The sequence below is a fragment of the Chiloscyllium plagiosum genome, chromosome 40 (assembly GCF_004010195.1).
Source record: "Chiloscyllium plagiosum isolate BGI_BamShark_2017 chromosome 40, ASM401019v2, whole genome shotgun sequence".
In the NCBI taxonomy this organism is placed as follows: domain Eukaryota; kingdom Metazoa; phylum Chordata; class Chondrichthyes; order Orectolobiformes; family Hemiscylliidae; genus Chiloscyllium; species Chiloscyllium plagiosum.
The window spans coordinates 11,946,080-11,969,963 of NC_057749.1; the positions used below are offsets into that span (position 1 = coordinate 11,946,080).

A 23,884-nucleotide genomic window follows, 5' to 3' on the forward strand; every position below is an offset into this window, starting at 1 on the left:
ACTGCTGTCCTTACCTGGTCTGGCCTATATGTGACTCTTAGCTGCCTGCTGGGATGGGCAATAAATGCTGGTTATCAAGCAATGCCATCATCCGTAAATGAGTTTTAAAAAAGTGTAATGTTTGTACTATTACATTGTACATGGATTGATGGAATAAATGTAAGTTAATGACTTGATTTTTGCATTTAAAGGGATCAATTTTTCTTTCCATGATGGCTGTCTACTATATACAGCAGGAGCTACAACATAAAACTGACCAGATGCACACACGGTTCAACATGCGTTAGCAGATTTTGTTATTGATGCCAAACCCTCTTTTCAGTACCTATTATTTCACCCATGGCAATCTTTATAGTCAGTGTTGTACAGCATATTTGAAGCATTCACATATGTTGATTTTCTGCCTGAGTAAAACAATTAATTCTTCATTTCTGTTATTCAAATTAAAATCAGCAAATGAAACAATGGCAGTAAATGTGCAGATTTCAATTCTTCAGTAACTTCAGTTCACTTCTGTAAATTTAAATTGTTGAACACCATTGCAATGTTAAAAGAAATGCTAACATAAATGCAACAGTTGTTAGAAATCTGAATATATGAAAAAGAAAGCAAATGATAGACTCTGAAGAATCATAGAGGTCTACAGCACAGAAAGTGGGACCAGATGGAACAGCTATTCCCTTTGAAATCATGGAATTAAAATCATATTCCATAAAATTTCTTCAGGAAATGTTTGAATCTGAAGCAGAGAATTTCCTCGTCTACCCTGATTTAACAGTTTCAGTAGCTGGCCATTTAATTTCAGAAACAGCTACAGTACTTTCTGTATTTTGTTTGTATTTACCATGTTCCTTGTCTACTTCACCCAGAGAATATTAGACTGTTGGAAACTGGAGCCAAAAGAGGGACCAGAGACCAAGACAGGGAATAGGAGCCTGAGATGACTGCTCTCATTGCAAACAGCAAGATGGATGCTGCATATTTCCAACGTTTGCTTTTTGCACTTTATTCCTTTCACAGGTCACTCAATCCTCGAGAGTATTTGCAGTATTTTCTGTTTTCCAAACCATCTTCAACTCAACCTCCACACATCCCGACCCTGGGAAAGTTACTGAGACATTCCCTCCCCTCTGCTGATCACAACTCGATTAGAGGTTACTGATGACTTCAGGTCATCATTTGCCCAAGTACAGGGAGATGTACAACCTTGGGAATAAGGTTCTACAAATCCTGCAACAGAAGTTTTAACCTCCTCCACAATCTGCTTTGATAAGGTACTTCTCCTACAGAGAAACACCCCAAGAAAACTGAGGGCGGAGCGGGGGGGGGGGTAACAGTGAATAGCAGACAGTAAGTAGTAAGGGGTAGATACCAAAGAACACAGAGACTTGATGGATTTGTTGAAGTTGGGAAATTGTGTGGTCTATAGAAACTCCAGAGATAGAGGCAAAGAGATTAAAAAAACAGAAGCTGATGGTAGAAGACAGGGAAGTAGAAGTACATGTATTCTGGAGCAACTGTGTGGGACTAAAGCGGGGAGTACAGCAGATTAGCATGAAGACTAGGCATAGTAAAACCATAACAGGATCAAGAAAGGAGGATGTGGAACTTGATTTAAAGAACTAGCAGCAGATGGTGGCTTCACTAAAGTGCGTGGAGGGAACCCAATCACAACACTTTGTCAGTTTGCATTTGAGTACAATATCCAAGTCTTTCTGCAAAGAAATGAGAATGATCTAAAAAGAGTCTGATCCAGGTTTAAAGGGGAATTCTCTGCCCCATTCTTCATGTTTCCATATTAAAGTTCAATTATCTTCTTTCTGACTGTACTAAAAGGAATTAGAATGTACGGCCACTGAAGTGGAAACTAGCTCCAGATTTAAGTACAGATTCTCAGGGTTTGAGAGTCAGATGTGAGGGCTCACTCACCATTTTCCCAATCATCATCACATAGGGTCCCAGGTACTTGTTGACACCAAAGATGTCAAGGACACGGATATACCAGATGATAATATCCACACAGTAGATGACACGACCATAGCTCATATAGGGTTGACTCTGGAGCCGCAGTAACACACCACAGCTGAAGATAGCAATTGCCACCATGTCAGTGACATTCCAGTATTCCTGCATCCACACTTTCACCTTCTGCCTCAGTTTACTTGGCTCTGACATCAGAATCTAAATTTAAAAATAAATTAACAAGAATGGAATTTGTTATTACCCAATAGGCATAAACATGTCATCTCCAATTTCTGTGGTGTGTTTGATGTAGTACATATGAGCATACAAATTAGATGCAACAGTAGATCATTTGGTCCCTCAAGCCTTCTCTGTCATTCAATAGGATCACGGCTGATCGATTATTCCAGATTCCCACCTCATCCTAAATAACCACAAACCTGCTTTCTCTGCCTTAAAAACATTCAAATATCTTGCTTCCTCCACCTTTTGAAGAAGGGAGTCTGAAAGTGTCATGACACTGAGGAAAGTTTTTGCCTCATCTCTGTCTTGAATGGATGACCCCTTAATTTAAACAGTGTCCTTACATCTAAATGCTCTTATAAGAAGAAACATCCTTGACACGTCATTCTTGTCAAGTTCCCTCAGGATCTTATACATTTGAATCAAATTGCCTCTTACTCTTCGAAACTCTGGCGCACAAGGGCTGGTCTGTCCAAACTTTCTTTATAAGATAATCCATTCATAGCTATCAGTTCAAATATTAGTCTGATAAACATTCTCAGAACTGCTTCTAACACATTTTCACCCTGCCTTAAATAAGGAGACTAATACTGTACACAATATTCCCCTATACAACTGAATCATAACCTTCTTACTTTTGTGTTCTATTCCCCTCACAATAAGCATTAACATTCTATTAACTTTCCTAATTACTTGCTGTACCTGTATCTTAACCTTTTGTGAACCATGCACTAAGACACTCATATCCCTCTGTAATTACTCGCCATTTAGATAATAGAATTCATTTTTATTCTTGCCAAAATGGAAAATTTCATATTTTCCCATCTTCCTTATGACAGATACTAAACTAACTGGCCTGTAGGTACCTGATTTTGATCGTTCTCCTGTGAGGAATATTCATAGTAATGCTATTATTGTGATACCGGTTCCTAAAGTAGACTTCAAAGTGGCATTTTAAAAAGACCCTTGAGGTAAATAGTTCATTGCTTTGGGAAAAATAAAGTAGAAGAAAGAAAAAAAAGGGGCTATTAACTCGAAACAAAGACAGAACCAAGTTTCCTTTTAGAAAAAACAAATCAATTCAGAAAGTTAGAGAATGAACAGGCTTCTTTTAGAGAGAAGCACACCATTCAAAGGGAAAAGCCTACAACATCAGTAATGCTGTTTGACAGTCTTCAAAACAGTCAGGGCAGAACACAGAACAGTATAGCAAAGGAACTAGCTCTTCAGCTCACCATGTATGCACTGACTATGATGCTATTTTAAACCAATCACACCTACCTGCTCACAATCCATAATCGCTCTATCCCTTGCCTGCTCATGTGTCTGTCTCAATGCATGTTAAACATTGCTAACATATCTGCGTCTACCACCTCCCCTGGCAGGACATTCCAGGCACCTTACATTCTGTGCAAAAAATTTGCCTCACACACCATCTTTAAACTTTCCACTTCTCACCTTAAACCCACGTCCCCTAGTTTCCACCCTGGGAAAAAAGACTCCAACTATCCACCCACCTATGTCTCCCACAAAGTTATATACTGCAACCAGGTTGCCCTCAGCCTCCAATGCTCTAATGAAAACAATCCAAGTTTGTCCAATCTCTCTAGCTAATACACTCCAATCCAGGCAATATCCTGGTAAATCTCTTTTGCATTGTTCTTACAGTGTGGTGATCAGAACTGTGCACAATACTCCAAATATGCCTTAACTGAATCTTTATACAGTTGCTACACGACTTACCAACTTTTATACTCAGTGCCCACACTGTTGAAGGCAATCATGATATATGCCTGCTTTACGACCATATCCAGTTGTGCTTCCGCTTTCAGGAAGCGATGGACATGCACCCCAAGATCCCTCTATATATCAACGCTCCTTTAGGGTCCTGACTTTTGCTGCCCTTTCCAAATGCGAGTAAATCATGTTCCTAAAGATCCTCTCCAATAATTTCCCGATCACTAATGTAAGGTTCATTGGCCTATAACTGCCTAGATTATCCCATTGCCCTTTTTAAACAATGGGAACTACAATGGTTATTCTCCAATTTTCTGGGACCTTGCCTACGGCGAAAAAGAATATAAAAATCTCTATTGAGCTCCCAGAAATCTCCTCTCTTCCCTCCTCCAGTGTATGGGATCAATCCCATCAGGCCCTCGGGACTTAGCTTACTGCTTTTCAAGACACCGAACAACGCCAATGCCAACGCCAACACCAACGCCACTTCCTCCTCCTCCTCCTTAATATTGACATGCCCTAGAATGTTAACATAACCCTCTCCAATCATACCATCATTCATGTCCTTATAACTTAAGTCCTGATTGGCTTACAAGTTAGTAAGTGAAACACTCCAGAAACAGAATGATTTAAAATGCCAAATTAAGATTTCCTACAAGATTGTTCTATGCATAAGTTTAAGGAACACGTTAAGAAGCATGTGAGCCATTTTAGTGGTTTGTTTAAAGGACCCATGAAGAGGCATTAACTAATGATGATAGCATTGAGCAAATGCAGATATTTACCAGAGAGCAGCAACTGCAGGTGCACCCACTAAACAAGGAACTTAAAATGCAGGCAGGTTAACCCTTCACTGTGAGTTGAGTATCTATAAGGCTGTTGTTGAGGGTAAAAGGTAGAATTTTTGTTTCTGATATTTGTAATAATATTGATTCAAATTGTCCTGAAATTACGTAAAATTATTTTCTTTAATATTTCTGTCTTATTAACTTTGATGTTTTTTTCTTGAAAGTATACTGACAGTCTCTTGTGAATATGTTCAGTGATTAACCATGGTACACAAATTGAAAACATAAAACTATGGGTCTATTCAGTCAGATTTCTCTCTACAACCTGACTTGTCCATAATTAACTTCAGAGCTGAAAAATGTGTTGCTGGAAAAGCGCAGCAGGTCAGACAGCATCTAAGGAGCAGGAGAATCGCGCTTCGGGCATAAGCCCTTCATCAGTTAGGATCGTCAAACTCCCTTTTTGAACAAAGGAATGGAAACATTCTAATGGAAACTTCCCTAAAGGAAATGCTAAGAGAATTCTGGAAAATTAAAATCAATGCATCAGCTATTGCACTAGCCATTTCTTTTAAAACCCTAGGATGTAGTCCATCATGACCTAGGGGCTTGTCAAGCCACAGTTCCAACAATTGCTCAGTACTTCTTCTCTGATGATTATCATTATCTTTAATTCCTCCCTCCCTTCCATTTCCTGATATGGGATGTTACTGGATTTCTTTATAGTGAAACCTGTTGCAAAATAATAATTCGTGTACAAGCCCTTTATTTTCCATTGTTAATTTCCCAGACTCACTAGTTATTATCCAATGTTAACTTTAAAAACTCTTTTTTGTTTTTAAATATCTATATTGGTTCTTACTGTTTCTTTTGATGTTTCTAGCGAGTTTTTTCTCATTCTCTATTTTTTCCATCTTCATTGATCTTTTTCATGGGGCAGCACGGTGGCTCAGTGGTTGCCTTGGGCAACTGTCTGTGTGGAGTATGCACATTCTCCCTGTGCCTGCATAGGTTTCCTCTGGGTGCTCTGGTTTTCTCCCAGAATTTGAAGATGTACAGGTTAGGTGAATTGGCCATGCTAAATTGCCCATGTGTAGGTTAGGGGCATTAGTCGTGGTAAATATAAGATGATAGGGTAGGGGTCTGGGTGGGTTACTCTTCGGAGGGTCGGTGTAGACTTGTTTGGCTGAAGTGCCTGTTTCTACTCTGTAGGGATTCTAATTCTAAAGCTATAGGTAATATTTTAAAATTTTATTTAACCTGCTCTTTTTTTATATTCTGTCCAATCTCCTTCCACCTGAATTTGTTCAATTATCTACCTTTTCATTAAGTTTGATGTTGTCTTTAACCTTCTTCATTATTCACAGATGGTGAATCATCCTCTTGGAATTTTTCTTGTAAAGACAGAGGGGGTGGATCCTAAAAGTATGCATACAAATGGGACAGGTTTCTCAGAGTCCTTACAGAAAATTACTGGAGTTTAATAGACCGAATGAAACCATCAATGGATTAGTGACCTTTCACTTCAGCTGATGACCATTCTGCTACATCCTTTGACTTCTCCTGTGGTCAGTGATCTTTAACCCCCAAGACATATACTGCCCCAAAACTGACCTCTCCAACTGACCAGTGTCACTCCCTCCAAAACCAGTGACCTTTCTGCATGGTCAATGACATTTTCCCAAAGTTACTCTTCCCCTTTACATTCTCCCCTGTTAAGGTTAAAAGTACAGAAATAGAGATCCCCATTTTGGGGATACCATAACTGAAAGCTCAAATTTGAAAATAATAAAATGATATGGCTTTCTCACCTCCCTGATTTTCTCAATAGCCAACATCAAAATATATGAGATGAGAATCCATTCTGCAATCGAGGGCAAGCCATCCATCTTCACCAGTATTACATAGTTGTAGAGCAGCAAGTAAGCAAGATATGCCATCTGTGGAAGAATGGACAAAGATGCTTTTTGAATAAGGAGTATTTATAATTTCACAGGGCGTACAAAGATCAATAAGTGTATTTGCAAGCTGAAATATCAGAGGGAGTGGAACTGTATCAATAAAGACCAGTGCAAGCACAACTGACTGAATCAGCTCCTTCTGTACTATACAATTCCATTAAAATATCTAAAGCAGAATTTCAAAATATCATAATTCGAAAATAAAGTGATTAGGATAAGGGCTTATGAGGGGCAAGCACTTCTGCAATTTTCTGATGGATTAACATTCCCACATTCCACAAATCCTCAATCCCTTGTCCACAATATTATAGCATCTTGCTATACAGGAGGCCATTCAGCCCATTGTGCCAGTCTGTGAGTTATCAATTAGTCCGACACCATTATCTTTCCTCATGGTCATGCTAAATTTTCCTTTTCAAGTGTCATCTGAGTCCCTGATGGAATATACCCCTACACATTCTTGAAGCGACGCATAGCACTAATACAAAGAATAGTAAGTCAATGAGTGAAGTTGGAGCAGGAGAGAAAGCGCCAAAAGTCTAAATCAAGGTTACTCTGCATACATGCATAGGGTCTAGTCAAGAAGTTTGGGGAATTACATGCGCATACTCTCAAGTAGAAATATGATGACATCACTGTAACAGAGATCTGGCTCAGGGAAGGGCAAGGCTGGTGTTAAATATTCCTTGGTACAAGGTAAGAATCCATTTGGCTAGGTAAGTCATCCATCTTCCCCATAGTTGCAAAGCAGCAAGTGATAAAAGGAGACTGAGGGGTGACATTATAGAAGGTTATAAAATCATGAGAGGCATCAGTAGGGTGAATAGCCAAGGTGTTTTCCCAGGGTAGGGAAGTCCAGAACTAGAGAGCAGAATGTAAGGTGAGAGGGGGAAGATTTAAAAAGGACTGGAGGGACAACGTTTTCCACTCAGAGGGTGATGCATGTACAGAACAAGCTGCTAATTATATTGCTTGGTGTAGGATTTCTTTTTCTTTCATTCATGGGATGTACGTGGGGTGGCATGGTGGCTCAGTGGCTGGCACTGCTGCCTTACAGTGTCAGGGACCCAGATCCGATTCCATCCTCAAGTGACTGCTTGTGTGGAGTCTCCACGTTTTTCTTTGGGTCTATGTGGGTTTCTGCTGGGTATTCCTGTTTCCTCCCACAGTCCAAAAATGTGCAGGTTAGATGGACTGGCCATGCTAAATTTCCCTGAGTGTTCACAGATGTGCAGGCTAGGTGGATTAGCCAATATAAATATGGCTGGGAAGGTCTTCAGAGGGTCAGTGTAGACTCCATGGGCCAAATGGCTTCTTCACTGTAGGGATTCTATGTTTTATGTCTTATGATCACCTGATGAAGCTCCGAAAGCTAGTGTGCTTCCAATTAAACCTGTTGGACTATAACCTGGTGTTGTGTGATTTTTAACTTTATACACCCCAGTCCAACACCGGCATCTCCGAATCATGTTTTATGTCGGCTTTGCTGTCTTGCTAGAGCCATTTCAGAGGGCATTGAAAAGTCAATTGCTGTAGGTATGTTCTCACATATATGCCAGATCAGGTAAGGATGGCAGAGTTCCTTCCTGAAAGGAACACCGGTGAACCAAATTGGTATTTATGACAATCAACAGTGATCACATGGTTGCCATTAGTCTAGTATTTCATTCTAGTTTTTTTACTGTATTCAAATGTCATCATCTATCAAGGTGGATTTGAACCATGACCTCAGAGCATTAACCTGGGTTTCTGATTTACTATTAAAGTGATACTACCACTATGTCACCATCTCCCCACTTCTTGGGGATGAAGTGTGCCAAGTGGATCAAGTGTCAACGAGGAAACATTGAGGAGACAGTGTTTATTGTATCACAATGTTAGGATGACAGTAGGAAAGAACAACCACCCAGAGTAACAATAACTAATTGTGGGTCAACTGACTCTATTGGGATCAGCAAGGAGTCTTCTTTGGCACGTTAATAGTGAAAGGAGGGAAGGAAGAGAAATAGAGGATGTTGATCCTACTCAGACTATAGTGATAGAAGAGGTAAGTCTACATTAGGAAGGATTCAAAATTAATGAGGAATTACTGATTAGCCTGACAGTATTTCAAGTTGATAAAAGACCGGATGAATACAGTACACCAAGGATATTGAAGGAAGTGAGAGTGAAAATTGATGAGGTACTGGCCATAAACTTTCACTCAAGAGAAGTTCCCAGAGAGCCAGACAATTACAAATTACATCCTTGTTCAAAAAGGTTGTAAGCAGAAGTCCAGTAACCACAGGCCTACCAGTTTAACCTCAATGGAAGGGAGGCTTCTATAATTTGTATTCAGAAGAATGAGAAGTGACCCTATTGAAACATAAATTTCTGAGCAGAGTTGACAGGATGGATATTAAAAGGATGTTTTCGCTTGAGGGAGAGATGAAGGGATACAGTTAAAAATATGGCGATGAGGAGAATTTTCTTTCCCTCAGAGGATCTTGAGTCTGCGAAATTCTCTTCCCCAGATAGCTTTTAATATTTTAAAAGCATAATTAGATAGTATCTTGAACAACAAGAGAGTCAAAGGGTGTAGGAACTCGGTGACAAAGTGGAGTTGAAGCCATAGTCAGATCAACCATCATCATATTGACTGGCACAGCAGGCTCAAGGGACTGAATGATCCACTCCTGCTCTTAATTCAATTTTTTTCATCATTCATGAGATGTTGGCATCGCTGGCTATCCCTAGTTCCCCTGATGGCAGTTGACTCTAAACATTGTTGTGGGTATGGAATCAGATTCAGGCCAGAACAAGGAAGAAAGGCAGATTTCCTTCTCTAAAGGATATTAATGAACCACATGGGTTTTTAATTATTTTTAAGATCAGACTTTATATTGAGTTCAAATTTTACCATCTGCCATGGTGGGATTCAAACCCATTTGCTGAGAATGTTAGCTTCAGGTTTGAGATTACTAGTCCAGTGACATTACCACTGCCTAGTAGCTAATAGATTTAGAGAAGTGATTACACAGCAGGATCAGTCAGATAATTGGGTGACTGTCAGGAAAGGTAAGAAGGTATTTCAGAAGTCTGTATGGTTATTCCTCTGTCAAACAGATACTCAGTTTTGGGTACTGTTGAATAGAATAGTCTCTTAGAGGAAAATACAAGAGACAGTCAGATCTTGGGCACAAGGGATGAATGTTACGTTAGGCTGGGGTTTGACAAAATTTAAAAGAATAATTGTTATGGGGACTGTTCTATCAAGAGCACAGACAGAAGATTCTGTGAACGTGTGCATGAATCTGGGATAGAATGATGCATTCCTGGTGCGAGGATTAAGGACATCTCAAAATGTTTGAAGCACATTGTTACAGGGGAGAGTTAGAAACTAGAAATGATTGTATACATCGGTAGGAATGACATAGGGAAAAGATAAAGGCTTTACAGAGTAAATATAAAAGGTTAGGTAGAAGATTAAAAAACAGAACTCAAAAGTAGTAATCTCTGGTTTACTCCTGGTGCCAAACTCAAATGAGGGAAAGAATAAAAGGATAATGGAAATAAATCAACGATTGAAGAGATGGTGCAATGCTCAAGGATTTGGGTTCTTAGATCATTAGAATCTCTTCTGGGGCAGAAAAAAAACCTGATCAAAAAGAATAGGTTTCACCTGTACTAGAAAAGAATGAATATCCCAGTGGGAAGATTTACTAATTCTATTAAAGGAGATTGTAAACTATGAGAGAAATGGGGTGGAGGGATCCTAAGTAGCAGAGTAAATAGAAAGATGGATGAGTTTGACTCAGAAAAGAACAAATTAATTAGAAAAGACAGACAAGAGCAAGTCAGTGAACAATGTAACTCTGAAGAATTAAACTGAATTTATTTCAATGCAAGGAGTCTTATAGGTAAGGCTGGTGAAGTCAGGGTATGTTTGGGATCATAAGATTGGGACATTATAGCTATTATGAAACCTTGACTGAGGGATGGGCAGGACTGGCAGCTCAATATTCCAGGTTTCAGATGCTATAGGAAGGATAGTCAGGGAGGCAAAACAGGAGTAGAGATGGTGTTTTTGATGAAAGAAAACATCCCTGCTGTAACTAGAAAAGATATTTCTGAAAAATGATCCTGTGAAAATGAGTTGAAATTAGAAATTAAAAAAAAGGAATGATCACCTTGCTGGGATTAGGAGACAGTGAGCTCTGCAGATGCTGGAGATCAGAATTGAGAGTGTGTTGCTGGAAAAGGTTTTCCTGATGAAGGGCTCGGCCCGAAACGTCGATTTTCCTGCTCCTCGGATGCTGCCTGACCTGCTGTGCTTTTCCAGCAACATACTCTCAACCTCGATGGGATTGTCCAATTGACCCCCTTCCCCAGTAGTTAGAGTGAAATTGAGAAACAAAAAATGTAGAGATCTCAGATATATGTAAGATTAATAAGGTGGTAAAAGGTGATTTTAACTTTCTAAACATTGACTGGGATTACCATAGTGTTAAAGGTTTGCATGGGGAAGAATTTGTTAAATATATTAAAAAAAAATTCCTTTATCAATATGTAAATGTTTCTACTAGAGAAACATTATTGCCTTAATAAGACAGGGACCGAAACGTCGATTCTCCTGTTCCTTGGATGCTGCCTGACCTGCTGCGCTTTTCCAGCAACACATTTTCAGCTCTGATCTCCAGCATCTGCAGCCCTCACTTTCTCTTAATAAGACAGGGCAAGTGAGTGAAGTGATAACAGGGCAACACTTTGGGTGTAGTGATCATAGTTCTAGTAATTTTAAAGTAGTTATGAGAAAGAATAAATCTTGCATGAAAATTAAAGTTTTTAATTGGAGTAAGGCAAATTTTAATGGTACAAGACAGGAAATTTCAAAAATTAATTGGAGTAGACTGTTTGCATGTGGAGGGACATCTGATAAGTGGGAGGCTTTCAAAAGTGTAATAATGAGAGTTCAGAGTCACTATATTCATGTTAGGGTCAAAGGTAAGGCTGGTGGGACTAGAGAACAATGGATGAATAAAGATATTGAAGCTCTCATCAAGAATAAAAAGATCGTATATTAGATGTAAACAACTGAGTTCAAATGAATCTCTTGAAGAGTATAAAAAGTGTAGGGACATTCTTAAGGGGGAGATCAGGAAGGTAAAGAAGGGATACAAGATAGCCTTGGCAAATAAGGTTAAGGATAATCCAAAGAAATTCTACAAGCACATTACAAGCAAACGAGCAATTAGAGACAGAGAGTAGGGCCCCTTAGAGATCAATGAGATTGATGGGATAGATATTACATGAATATTTTGCATCAGTTTTTTTTCTGTAGAGATAGAAATGGAGCTAGAGAACTCTGGGAAATAAATATCGAGGTTTTGAAAACAATTCACATGACAGAAGAGAAGTGCTGGAGTTCTTAGAAAGTATAATGGTAGATAAATCTCTGGGACTTGATCTAGTCTATCCCCAAATGTTGTGGGAAGTTAGGGAGGAAATTGCAGGGCCCTTTGCAGAAATGCTTGTATCACTTACATATCTGGGTATGTGCTGAATGACTAGGAAGTGGCTAATGTTGTGCCTTTATTTAAGAAAGGATGTAAGGAGAAGGCTAGGAACTATGAACCTGAGAGTCTGAATTCGGTGGTAGATAAGTTGTTGGAAGTGATTCTGAAAGATAGGATTTATCTGCATTTAGAGAGGGATAGTCAGCTTGGTTTTGTGCGAGGGAAGTCATGTCTCACAAACTTGATTGAGGTTTTTGAGGAATTAACCAAGAAGGTTGACAAGCGCAGAGCAATAGACATTGTTTACATGGACCTTAGTAAAATCTTTGACAATGTTGAGTACAGTCGACTAAAGTTGGTAAAGTTAGATCAAATGGGATTCAGGGTGAGTTTGCCTATCGGATACAACATTGGCTTAACAGCACGAGACAAAGAGTGATGGTGGATTGTTGTTTTTCAAACTGGAGGCCTATGACCAGCAATGTTCTGGGGGTTTGGTGCTGGGTCCTGTTTTGTTTGTCATTGATGTAAATGATTTAGATGAGAATATGGAAAACACAATAGTAAGTTTGTAGATGACAGCAAGATTGGTGGAATAGTGGACAGTGAAAAGGCTACCTAAGTTACAAAGAGACCTTGATCAATGGGCTGAAGAATGGCAGAATGTTATAGGAAGGATATTAATAAGTTGGAAGGGGTTCAGAAAACAGCTACGAGGATGTTGCCAGGAATGGACTGTTTGAGTTATAAAAATAGACTGGATAGGCTGGGACTTTTTTCACTGGAGCACAGGAGGTTGACAGGTGACCTTCATAAAGTTTATAAAATCATGAGGGCTATCAATAAGGTGCATGGCAAGTGTCTTTTTCCTCAGGTGGGGTTTCAAGACTAGGGGGCATTTCAAAAAGACATGAGGGCAATTATTTTACATAGAGAGTGATTCATGTATTGAATGAACTTCCAGAGGAAGTGGTAGACGTGGGTTTAGTTACAACATTTAAAAGACATTTAAATAAGTACATGAATAAGAAATATTTGGTAGAATATGGGCCAAGTGCAGGTTGGTGGGATTAGTTTAGTTTTGGATTATGGTTGGCATGGACTGGTTGGACCAAAGGGTCTGTTTCCATGCTTTATGACTCTATTGCTCTACATATAAAGCCAGAACTTACAGTATGGAACCAGAATTTAACAATTGGTGCATTGTAGAACTCATAAATCTTTCTTCCAATTGGGATGCTTCTGTGATTTTCCATCCCATCTTCTTCATCCCCTTTTCTTGAAACAGCCTCAGTGTTTGCATCCTGAAATAACAATAATAGAATTTCACATGGTGCATTGTACATGGTCAGTACTCCACACAGGACGATGTACCCGCCTGGTCAGTACTCCACACCGGACAATGTACTCCTGGTCAACAAAGCTCAGTCCCATGCTGAACACATCATTCACTTGCTTGGACTCCGATTTTCCTGTTTTAGATTTTTAATGTTAAACTTCATGGATTATCCCCTCATCCCAACAGTCATTCCCCACCCACTGGGTGCCCATTTCTGCCCCATCCCATTCCCTTCTGACTCACTTACGTTGTCCTCCTCCTTCTCTTTCCCCTGTTCATTGTCCCCAGTTGCTTCATACGACAAATCATCGCTACTTTTAAACTCCATGAAGAGAATGGCTGGTGGAAATATGATGCCCAACATAATCTGACAGGAGATCAAAATCACGTGTTAGTAAAGTATGTTCAGGATGAAAAGTGACCACAGGACTGATTTATTAATTGATTTTATAACCATTTATATTTAAGATGCAGGCAGTTAGATCCAAGTAAAAATACCACATATAACATGGAAACACTTGAACTATGCATAACATATCACATTACAGTTTAATTTCACTCGCCACATTAACAATCCCTTGACAAATGTTTTCACATGGGTAATGTGCTGGAAAAATACAAGTTCTTTCTTTCTGTTTAAACTTGCCATTTCTTCAGAATGTCACTAAGCACAGTACAGACAAGTATGTTATGTTGAAGAGGAGTCACTGATTGTAATCGAGGAAACGCCAATAATCTGGGGAAGTGGTGGTGTAGAGGCTATGTCACTGGACAATAATTTAAAACCTCAGTGTTCTTAAGATTGGGTTCAAATGCCAGCGTGGCAGATGGTCGAATTTGAATTTTAAAAAATCTGAAACAAACAGCTGATACTAAATGACCACATAATCATTGTTGTTTGTTGTAAAAACTCATTGTCTTTAGTAATGCCCTTTGGGGAAGAAAAGACACTTTCTTTAACTGGTCGGGAGTATGTGATACTGCAGAGCTACAGCAACGTGTTTGCATCTTTTATTGGATGGACAATAAATGCTGGCCGAGCCAGTCACAATCACATCCCTTGGACATAAAACAAATTGCATTCATTGAGCAATACAAGATTTTTAAAGATGCACCATGGTGAGAGTATCAAAAGGATAAATGACGAGATATTATGATTATAATTATAAAAAGATGAATGGGTTTGCATTTATAGTTTGTGATTTAAGCAGTGACCTGAGAACTGCACCTTAAGGCCGGGATTTTTCCGCATGTGAAGCCGCCCCATCCACATGTCAGTCAGCAGCATCTGGCTGCAAGTGTGTGCGATGAAGTCGCGGTGTTTTGCTGTCACTGCCAGTTTCAGGCAGGTTGAATCGCTCCAGTTCTTCAGCTCATATGTCAGCAGTTTCATGGCCACCTGCTCATCGTGCTTGTATGATTGGTCTAACAAGTCAACAGCAAGCTGCCCAAAATCCCTTCAAACAAAGAGAAAGAAATAGTGAGAGAGCAGAAAGGAAGAGAAGCTGTCACAGACATGTGACTGAGCAGTTCACAGGTCCTTGACCAATTTTATGCTGTTTATGAATTTTTAATAGGCCGCAAAGCGACAACTGCATTTTGGAGAAGAACGGGAGCCACCATTTTAAAAAAAGTAAAGAGAAATGAATGTGGGGTTGAAAGGAAGGGGGACTGACTTTGAGTTGTTTTCCAGGTCCTGCGAGATGTCATCCACAAGCTCACTGCCAGAACATTCATTTGACATGGCTTTGTAAAGCTTGCAGGCAACCAGGGCCTTGGCCAAAGCTTCTTCACCATGCTGCCAGAAAAACAATGCCATTCTCTGCCGTTTCATCAACACAGCCCACACTAGCAGCTCATGGAACGGGTAGGCAAATCGGCCAATGGCTGGGTCATCCTCATCAATATCAATCTCTTCTTCCTTTTTCTTCTTCTTTTTCTTCTTCCTCTTGGATTTTGAGGGTGGTTCATCATCCTGGGACAGGCCACAAGCAGTGTTAATAGCACATACCAAATATCCTTTCACATCAACACATCACTCATTCACCAGCACTTTCCATGATGCCAGGTCACAGAAAGGGAAAAAAACCAAGAGCTAGCAGGCATAAGGATGACCAGAAACCAGGCTCATCTCAAAGGTCTATACATCTGTTTTATTCAAAAAGTAATTTTTAAACCTAGTACTTTTCCGTTTGGAAAATAAAAATGATAAAGAAAATAAAAGTGACGTTGGGGAAAGGTTTAGATTTGGGAGTAATCAGGGGGTTATGGTGTGTACAAAGTGCCAGCATTGTATCTAATTACACTAACATGACGAGTAAAGTAAAATAAGGACAAATAGCTATTCATGCTGGAAATCTGAGAATCACAGGATGGAGGACAAGGGCAGGGTGCTGCTGCTGTTTTAGGTGAATATCTGATTCCTTGTGATGCACTCGGAATATCCTGGACACCAATTCATAGGAAGGAGGTTCTTATATTTTGGAGTGGACAGTGCAATATAAGCTGGGGAAAGGGTCAAGAAATTGGGACCAATATTGATTGTTGCAAGCCATGTGGACAACAGGCATTGGGAATAAGTAAGCATTAATTTCACGAGAAAGCCTCAAATAGAGCTATAAAGAAAAGTAAGGTAGAACATGAGAAAAAATTAGCACAGAATGTAAAGACAGATAGCAAAACTTTCTATAAATATATAAAACAAAAAAAAAGTGTGGCTAAAGTAAACATTGGTCCTTTAGAGGATGAGATGGGGCATTTAGTCATGGGATATGATGAAATGGCTGAGGCATTGAATAGGTATTTTGTGTTGGTGTTCACAGTGGAGGACACAAATAACATGCCAGTAATTGACAAAGAGAGAAAGGTAGATAAGGACCAGAAAACAAATCATTATCAGAGATGAGGCAGTGTTGGGCAAGCTAATGGAGCTCAGGCTAGACAAATCTCCTGGCCTTGATGGAATGCATCCCAGGGTACTAAAAGAGATGGTGGGAGAAATAGCAAGTGTGTTTGTGGTAATTTTCCAAAATTTATTAGACTCTGGGATAGTTCCAGTAGTTTGGAAAACAGCCAATGTGATGCCACTACTTAAAAAGGGTGCTGGACAAAAGTTGGGGAATTATAGAACGGTTAGCTTAACTTCTGTCATGGGGAAGATGCTTGAGTCTATTATCAAGGAAGAAATAGCAAGGCATCTAGACAGAAATTGTCCCGTTGGGCAGACGCAGCATGGGTTCATGAAGGGCAGGTCATGTTTAACTAATCTTTTGGAATTCTATAAAGACATTATGAGCACGGTGGACAATGGGGACCCAGTAGATGTGGTGTACTTAGATTTCCAAAAGGTCTTTCACAAGGTGCTGTACAAGAGGCTGCTGCATAAGGTAAAGATGCATGGCGTTACGGGTGAATTATTAATGTGGATAGAGGTTTGGTTGACTAACAGGAAGCAAAGAGTGCGGATAAATGAGTGCTATTCTGGTTAGTGATCACTAACTAGTGGTGAGCCTCAAGGATCAGTGTTGGGACCGCGATTACTCATCATTTACATAGATGATTTGGAGTTGAGGACCACGTGCAGTGTGTCAACGTTTGCAGATGACACTAAGATCAGTGGTACAGCGAAGTGTGCAAAGGACTGTGAAACTCTGCAGAGGAACATAGATACATTGAATGAGTGGGCAAAGTCTGGCAGGTGAAATACAATGTTAATAAATGTGAAGTCATCCATTTTGGTAGGTATAATGTAAAAAGGACTATTACTTGAATAGTAAAAAGTTGCAGCATGCTGTTATGCAAATGGAATTTTGTCCTTCATTGCTAAAGGGACTGAGTTTAAAAGCAGGGAGGTTATTTTGCAGCTGTACAGGGTGCTGGTGAGGCCACACTTGGAGTACTGCATGCAGTTTTGGTCTCCTTACCTGAGAAAGGATGTGCTGGCTCCAGAGGAAGTTCACTAGGTTGATTCTGGAGTTGAGAGAGTTGGCTTATGAGGAGAGACTGAGTAGACTGGGATTATTTTCATTGGAATTTAGAAGAATGAGTGGGGATCTTACAGAAACATATAAAATTATGAAGGGAGTAGACAAGAGAGACATAGAGAGGATGTTTCCACTGGCAGGTGAAACTAGGACAAGAGGGCACAGCATCAAAATTAGGGGAAGCAGATGTAGGACTGAATTGAGAAGGAACTTCTTCATCCAGAGGGTTGTGAATCCATGGAATTCCCTACTCAGTGAAGTAGTTGACATGACTTCAGTAAATATTTTTAAAGCCAAGATAGATTTTGTTTGAATTATGAAGGGATTAAGGGTTATGGTGAGCTGAGGCCACAAATAGATCAGCCATGATCTTAAGGCTCGAAGGGCCAGATGGCCTACTCCTGCTCCAATGTCTTATGTTATGTATTTTCTTATGAATGTTGTTCCTCCATCTATCTTATTGGGGGTGCAGTGTCAACACAAAATCATTGGAACACAGCACTGAAGCTGCAACTTTAATCTTACCACTACTTGTATCCTCCCTATCATGTATGTGTCCACCTCTACATAGTGTTACAGCACTATTAGTAACATAGTTACCACGTTACATGGACCTTGTTATGTAGAGTTACCATGTCGCACCCACCATTTCCCTGTAACCCAATGGAATTATCTCATTCCACAGGCAGTTACTATATTACCTATGTAATTGCCTCTTTATACATGGAATTACTCTCAATACCTACATTGTTATATTCTTCACTCTTTGTTTAAGAGAAATCAAAGGATTCCATTCAGTCATAGGAAACTGTGCGAAATGATCACCTTTGAATAAAAGGTCAGTCTTGTTGGTTAAAGCAAATAATGCAAAGGCTCAATCTCAATGTGAAGGGGTTAGAAAGGGCAAATACTGAAGACAAGCTGCTAGTGATGGAATAAGACTCAGTCCTGGGAGAAGAAACAGTTTGACAGGGAAAAATGGAATATACCAAGATTAGATTCCCTACAGTGTGGAAACAGGCCCTTCAGCCCAACAAGTCCACACCAACCCTCCGAAAAGAAACCCACCCAAACCCATTTCCCTCTGACTAAAGCACCTTACACTATGGGCATTTTTTTTAGAATGGCTGATTCACCTGACCTGCACATCTTTGGATTGTGGGAGGAAACCTGAGCACTGGAGGAAACCCACACAGACACAGGGAGAATGTGTAAACTCCACTCAGACAGTCACTCAAGGCCGGAATTGAACCTAGGTCTCTGGCGCTGTGAGGCAGCAGTGCTAACCACTGAGCCACTGTGCTGCCCCAAGGATCAAGGTACCAAGAATCAAAAGGAATCAAAAACCAACTGTACATCAAAAACTCTGCATCAAGAATACTTCAAATATCACTCACCTCCATCCCCAGAAGTTTCAGAGCTTTTGGCTGCAGGAAGAAAGAATGAAATAGATTAGCAAACAGAGAGTAGGGACTGGTAACATGCCAGAGCAGAATGAGAAAAATGATTAATATTTACACATATTTTCTTTACATTGTCATCAGAAACAGCCCAAATTATTTCACCAACGATGTTAATCTGTGATTATGAGGTAAAGGTCTGCAACTGTTTCTCAGTGAAATCACCAATAATTAAGAAGGGAGTAAGGAGTCACTGACCAGCGATCAGAGAACAGCGTGGCTTGTAGAGAGATCGGAGACTTTGGAGATCATTACTGAATTAATAAGAGAGGGAAATTGAAGGGCATTTAGTGGTTGGGAAGGTGTTGTTATACGGAATCACAGCACTTTCCCACCTATTCCCCGATGATGTGAGGACAGGGAGGCTCATAGATGGGCTTCCTACCCTGACACTAATTGAGGTCTTTGCATGTGCAATTAATACTGATTCCTGATGAAGGGCTCCAGCCCGAAACATTGATTTTCCTGCTCCTCGGATGCTGCCTGACCTGCTGTGATTTTCCAGCACCACTCTAATCTTGACTCTGAGCTCCAGCATCTTTAGTCCTCACTTTCACCCATTTAAAGGCCTAATCCCACAACAATCAGCATTCAATCAGCAGCAGGGAGGGTAATTAGCACAGGGACAAGTAGAGGTCCCTAATTGCCTATGTCCAAAGATTAGGACGGGGGAACCATTGAGAGTGCTTTCCGATCGCCAGTGAGTCCCTCCGTGGACTCCAAATGCCCCCAGTCTTTGTGGACTGGATTCCTGAATGATCCTGGATCTCTGGTGAGATTCTCAGCACAATAATCTATCCCACAGATTGTAACAAGCAATGCTGTCTTCTGATTGGCTGGCAGTTCTTGGTGGGGGGATTTCTGTTCCTGGGTTTCTTAATCTTTCTTAAAGTTAGATTAGATTCCCTGATTAGATTAGATCCCCTACAGTGTGGAAACAGGTCTTGCGGCCCAACCAGTCCACACCGACCATCCGAAGAGTAACCCATCCAGAAAGGAAAGCCAGCAGCTGCGCTGAAAGGTGCTGGAATGTGGTACCACTTGAGTTACCGTGACAAGGGGCCCTTGCCTGCTTTCCTGCCAGAAGCCAAGATCCCTGTCACCTTGGAATAAAATTTGTCCATTGTGTTTTGTTTACACTGCGGTGGTTTACAGTTTGAATTGCATTTGGAAAATCTGTAAAAGACTGCTCTCGGAAAATGAAAATAAAGATGTCATTTATCATAAAACATACCTTACTCGCAAGGGTCCCTTAGGGAAGGAAAGCTGCTGTCCTTACCTAACCTTGGTCAATTTGTAACACAAGCCCAACTGAATGATTGACTCCTGAAAATTCTCAGCCTCAAATGAGATTAGCTAACTGAACCCTGTAGCCCAAGAATGGGTAGCAATTGTCATCCGGAACAGTCAGAGTGCATGTGCGCGTGTGTATTCTTGTCTTGGTCACAGGGTGACTGTTGTCCTAACGGGGAGCCCTGGAGGTTACAGTGTGAACTTTAAACACCTTTCATTCAAATCATATCAGAAATTATTGTTTTTACTTAAAGATCAGGACTATATTTACCCGTTTTGGCCCAAATAAATTATTGTAGAGAGTGCGGAATGTTTTCCTTGTGTAAGTGCAGCGATAGGCTCCTCCCATCAAGTACTCTATGACCAGTCCAATGTCGATCAAACTGATGTGGTAGTCAGGGGGCAGGTTTCCCTGAAACAGAAAGTCAAAATACATCAGCATGTGTTACACCCAAATTCACAACCTCAATCTACAGGGCAGCATCCTGTTACATAGAGAGAGAAGCCAAGAACACTGAAGGTCTTGGTTCATTACTCACTCCCTATACTGGGGATGGGAACAAACCTCCCGCTCTGAGCCGCAAACATGTCTTTTCCATTTCTACCTTGACAATATCAGTAATTTTAATGTTCTATTCTCCTCACTGATATGAGCTGACTGTTAGCAGCTGTTTAAAATGTACATTTGAGTTTCAAGCACAAATTTAATTAAGATTACAAAAGTATCCAGTCATTAAAAAGTGTTTAAAGTGGACAGCTGAATTTAGACTCAACAGAACGATGGGACTGGCCTCCAAATAGTTGGACTGGCCCATGTCACCCATCCTTCATCGAGACATTTGCAAAGAAAAACACCTTTGACCACCAGTCCATCAGGAAGTGGTCAGCATGTAATGTCCTTGTGACACCGCAACAAAAAGAGAGGGTGGATCCTGTCAGGCTGTTCCCTGAGCAGACTGTCAAAGTAATTTGGCAGAATGGCTGATCACCAGAACTTTCCAACAAGCACCAAGACATAGCTCGGCTGGTGGTGAGAAGGGCGCTGCCAGACAGATCCTTCATGTACGCCCAGTCTCTGTGTGCTACTGCACATTGGGGGGTGTGGTGGAGTTGGTGGTGTAGAGACCGTCACACCTCTCATTCTGGAAAATCCTTTGCAGAGGAAGTCTGGAGAGAGATACAGAGTTTTGTTGAGGTCCATCCTGAGCAGATCCATGACACAGGACTCTGTGCTCTACAGATTGTTCCCTCGGACAGACATTGAAACAAAGGTTGACAGCACCTAGAGGACCATCAATTTGGTGAAAGAATGCTGCCTGAAACCTGTTTGTTTTCCAAGAGTAAGGAGATGGCCTCAACTGAGTGTTGCTGACTGGCACATTCCAAGGTTCAGAACTATGTGCTGAGGGAGGCACTAAAGTTTGGGGCAGCTGCCGCCAATGCACAGTGGCGAAAGACCCCGTCTGAGGTCTTTCTGCCAAAATACAATGAGCATCTGTTCAGTAATTGGACTCTACCAGTGCCTCAAATATATGTAAATAGTGTCTTGCATAGCTAAGAAATGCTTTTGGGTTTTTTGGAACTGTTGGGAAAGTAAACTATGATGTTTGTTTGTTTCTCCATATGCAAAGACTGTACAGAACTGAACTGCTTTAGTGACTATGTTTGTATATAAAGTTTTTTTATGAATAAAGTACATAGAACATTACAGCGCAGTGCAGGCCCTTCAGCCCTTGATGTTGCACCAACCTGTGAAACCAATCTGAAGGCCATCTAACCTACACTATTCCATTTTCATCCATATGTTTATCCAATGACCATTTAAATGCCTTTAAATTTGGTGAGTCTGGGAGATTCAAGATGGCACCGACCCAGCAAGTCTGAGTCTGTAGTGCTCTGCCTAAGACTTGGGCAAAGTGGGGCACCCGCCTTCACCACACCTTTTAAATCATTTAAAATACTTTTTGCCCAGCATAGTTAGTCATTTTACATCAAACGTTTACAGTTGTTCTTAAAATGACTAAGGGCAAAAATTCCTGCAGTTCGCAACAGGCGGGGACCCCTCTTCCACCCCTCCAGCAGCAGTGAAGACGCCCGCGGCTGCCTCGGGGGACTTACCTGCGGAAGCGACCCTGATCTCCTGGATCAACAAGCTGCAGGAGAAGATCAACACCTTCGTTGAAGAATTCAGGACCAGATGGGAGTCGTTCTCGGTCGTGCTGCAGAAGCACGACCAAGAAATTGAAAAAAAATCGAACAGTGCGTCAGAGGGTCGGAGCAAAAGGCCGCGACCTCGGAAGCTGCTGCCAAGTCAGCCGTGGGCCGGGTCCGGGCTCTCGAGCAGCGAGTCCAGACCTTGGAAGAGTACATCGACCACCTCGACAATCGGGGTTGTTGAAAAAATATTCGTTTGCTGGGCCATCCCAAACGGGAAGAGGAAGGCCAGCTGGCAGTTTTTTTGGAGCAATGGCTCCCTCAAATATTTAAGTTGGAGTCTTGATCAGGCCAGGTACAGGTGGAGTTGGCCCACAGGTTGCTATACACAGGCCCGGGTCGGACCAGCGCCCCTGCCCGGTTCTGTTCCGGCTCCAATACTATAAAGAGAATCAGATGCTCGTGGAAGCCTCCAGAGTCCTGGGGAAGGATCCTCAGGCTGTGATACACAAGGGTTCCAGAATTATGTTATTTCAGGATTTTTGTCCAGCCGTGGTCTGCAAAACGAGGGCATTCAATGAGGCAAAGAAGTGTCTAAGAGGCCTAAATATCCAATACACCTTTCGTTACCCAGCAACGCTCCGCTTCAGCCATGCACTCAAGAGATCAATTGTGTTGGGGATTCTGTAGTTAGAGGTACAGACAGATGTTTCTGTGGCCAGCAAAGAAAAAGCAGAATGGTATGTTGTTTCCCTGGTGCCAGGATCAAGGATGTCTCAGAGTGGGTGCAGAATGTTCTCACGGGGGAGAGGGGCCAGCAAGAGGTCATTGTCCACATTGGAACCAACGACATTGGAAGGGAAAAGGTTGAGACTCTGAATGGAGAATTAGGCAGAAATTTAAAAAGGAGGTCCTCAAGGGTAGTAATCTCTGGATTACTCCCAGCGCTACGAAATAGTGAGGACAGGAATAGGAGGATAGAGCAGATGAATGCATGGCTGAGGAGCTGGTGTATGGGGGAAGGATTCACATTTTTGGATCATTGGAATCTCTTTTGGGGTAGAAGTGACCTGTACAAGAAGGACGGATTGCACCTAAATTGGAAGGGGACTAATATACTGGCAGGGAAATTTGCTAGAACTGCTTGGGAGGATTTAAACTAGTAAGGGGGGGGGGTGGGACCCAGGGAGATAATGAGGAACGAGATCAATCTGAGACTGGTACAGTTGAGAACAGAAGAGAGTCAAACAGGCAGGGACAAAGCAGAGAACAAGGTAGGACTGATAAATTAAACTGCATTTATTTCAATGCAAGGGGCCTAACAGGGAAGGCAGATGAACACAGAGCATGGTTAGCAACATGGGACTGTGATATCATAGCAATTACGGAAACAAGGCCCAGGGATGGGCAGGACTGGCAGTTTAATGTTCCAGGATATAAATGCTACAGGAAGGATAGAAAGGGAGGCA

General features: G+C 41.1%; 1 protein-coding gene across 5 annotated transcripts in view; it reads right to left on the minus strand.

Annotated features, from left to right (window-relative positions):
• The window catches only part of LOC122542515 (transient receptor potential cation channel subfamily M member 1-like), a 74,936-nt gene that overhangs the window by 15,233 nt on the left and 35,819 nt on the right, over positions 1 to 23,884 (minus strand). For all 5 annotated transcript variants that reach the window (XM_043680332.1, XM_043680330.1, XM_043680331.1 and 2 more), the window contains 8 exons: positions 20,533 to 20,673; positions 18,906 to 18,935; positions 15,202 to 15,500; positions 14,754 to 14,982; positions 13,773 to 13,892; positions 13,359 to 13,490; positions 6,542 to 6,670; positions 1,930 to 2,181 (listed from right to left, as the gene is read on the minus strand). In XM_043680332.1, coding sequence (XP_043536267.1) covers positions 1,930 to 2,181; positions 6,542 to 6,670; positions 13,359 to 13,490; positions 13,773 to 13,892; positions 14,754 to 14,982; positions 15,202 to 15,500; positions 18,906 to 18,935; positions 20,533 to 20,673 — 1,332 coding nt within the window. The remainder of the gene's footprint in view (positions 1 to 1,929; positions 2,182 to 6,541; positions 6,671 to 13,358; positions 13,491 to 13,772; positions 13,893 to 14,753; positions 14,983 to 15,201; positions 15,501 to 18,905; positions 18,936 to 20,532; positions 20,674 to 23,884) is intronic.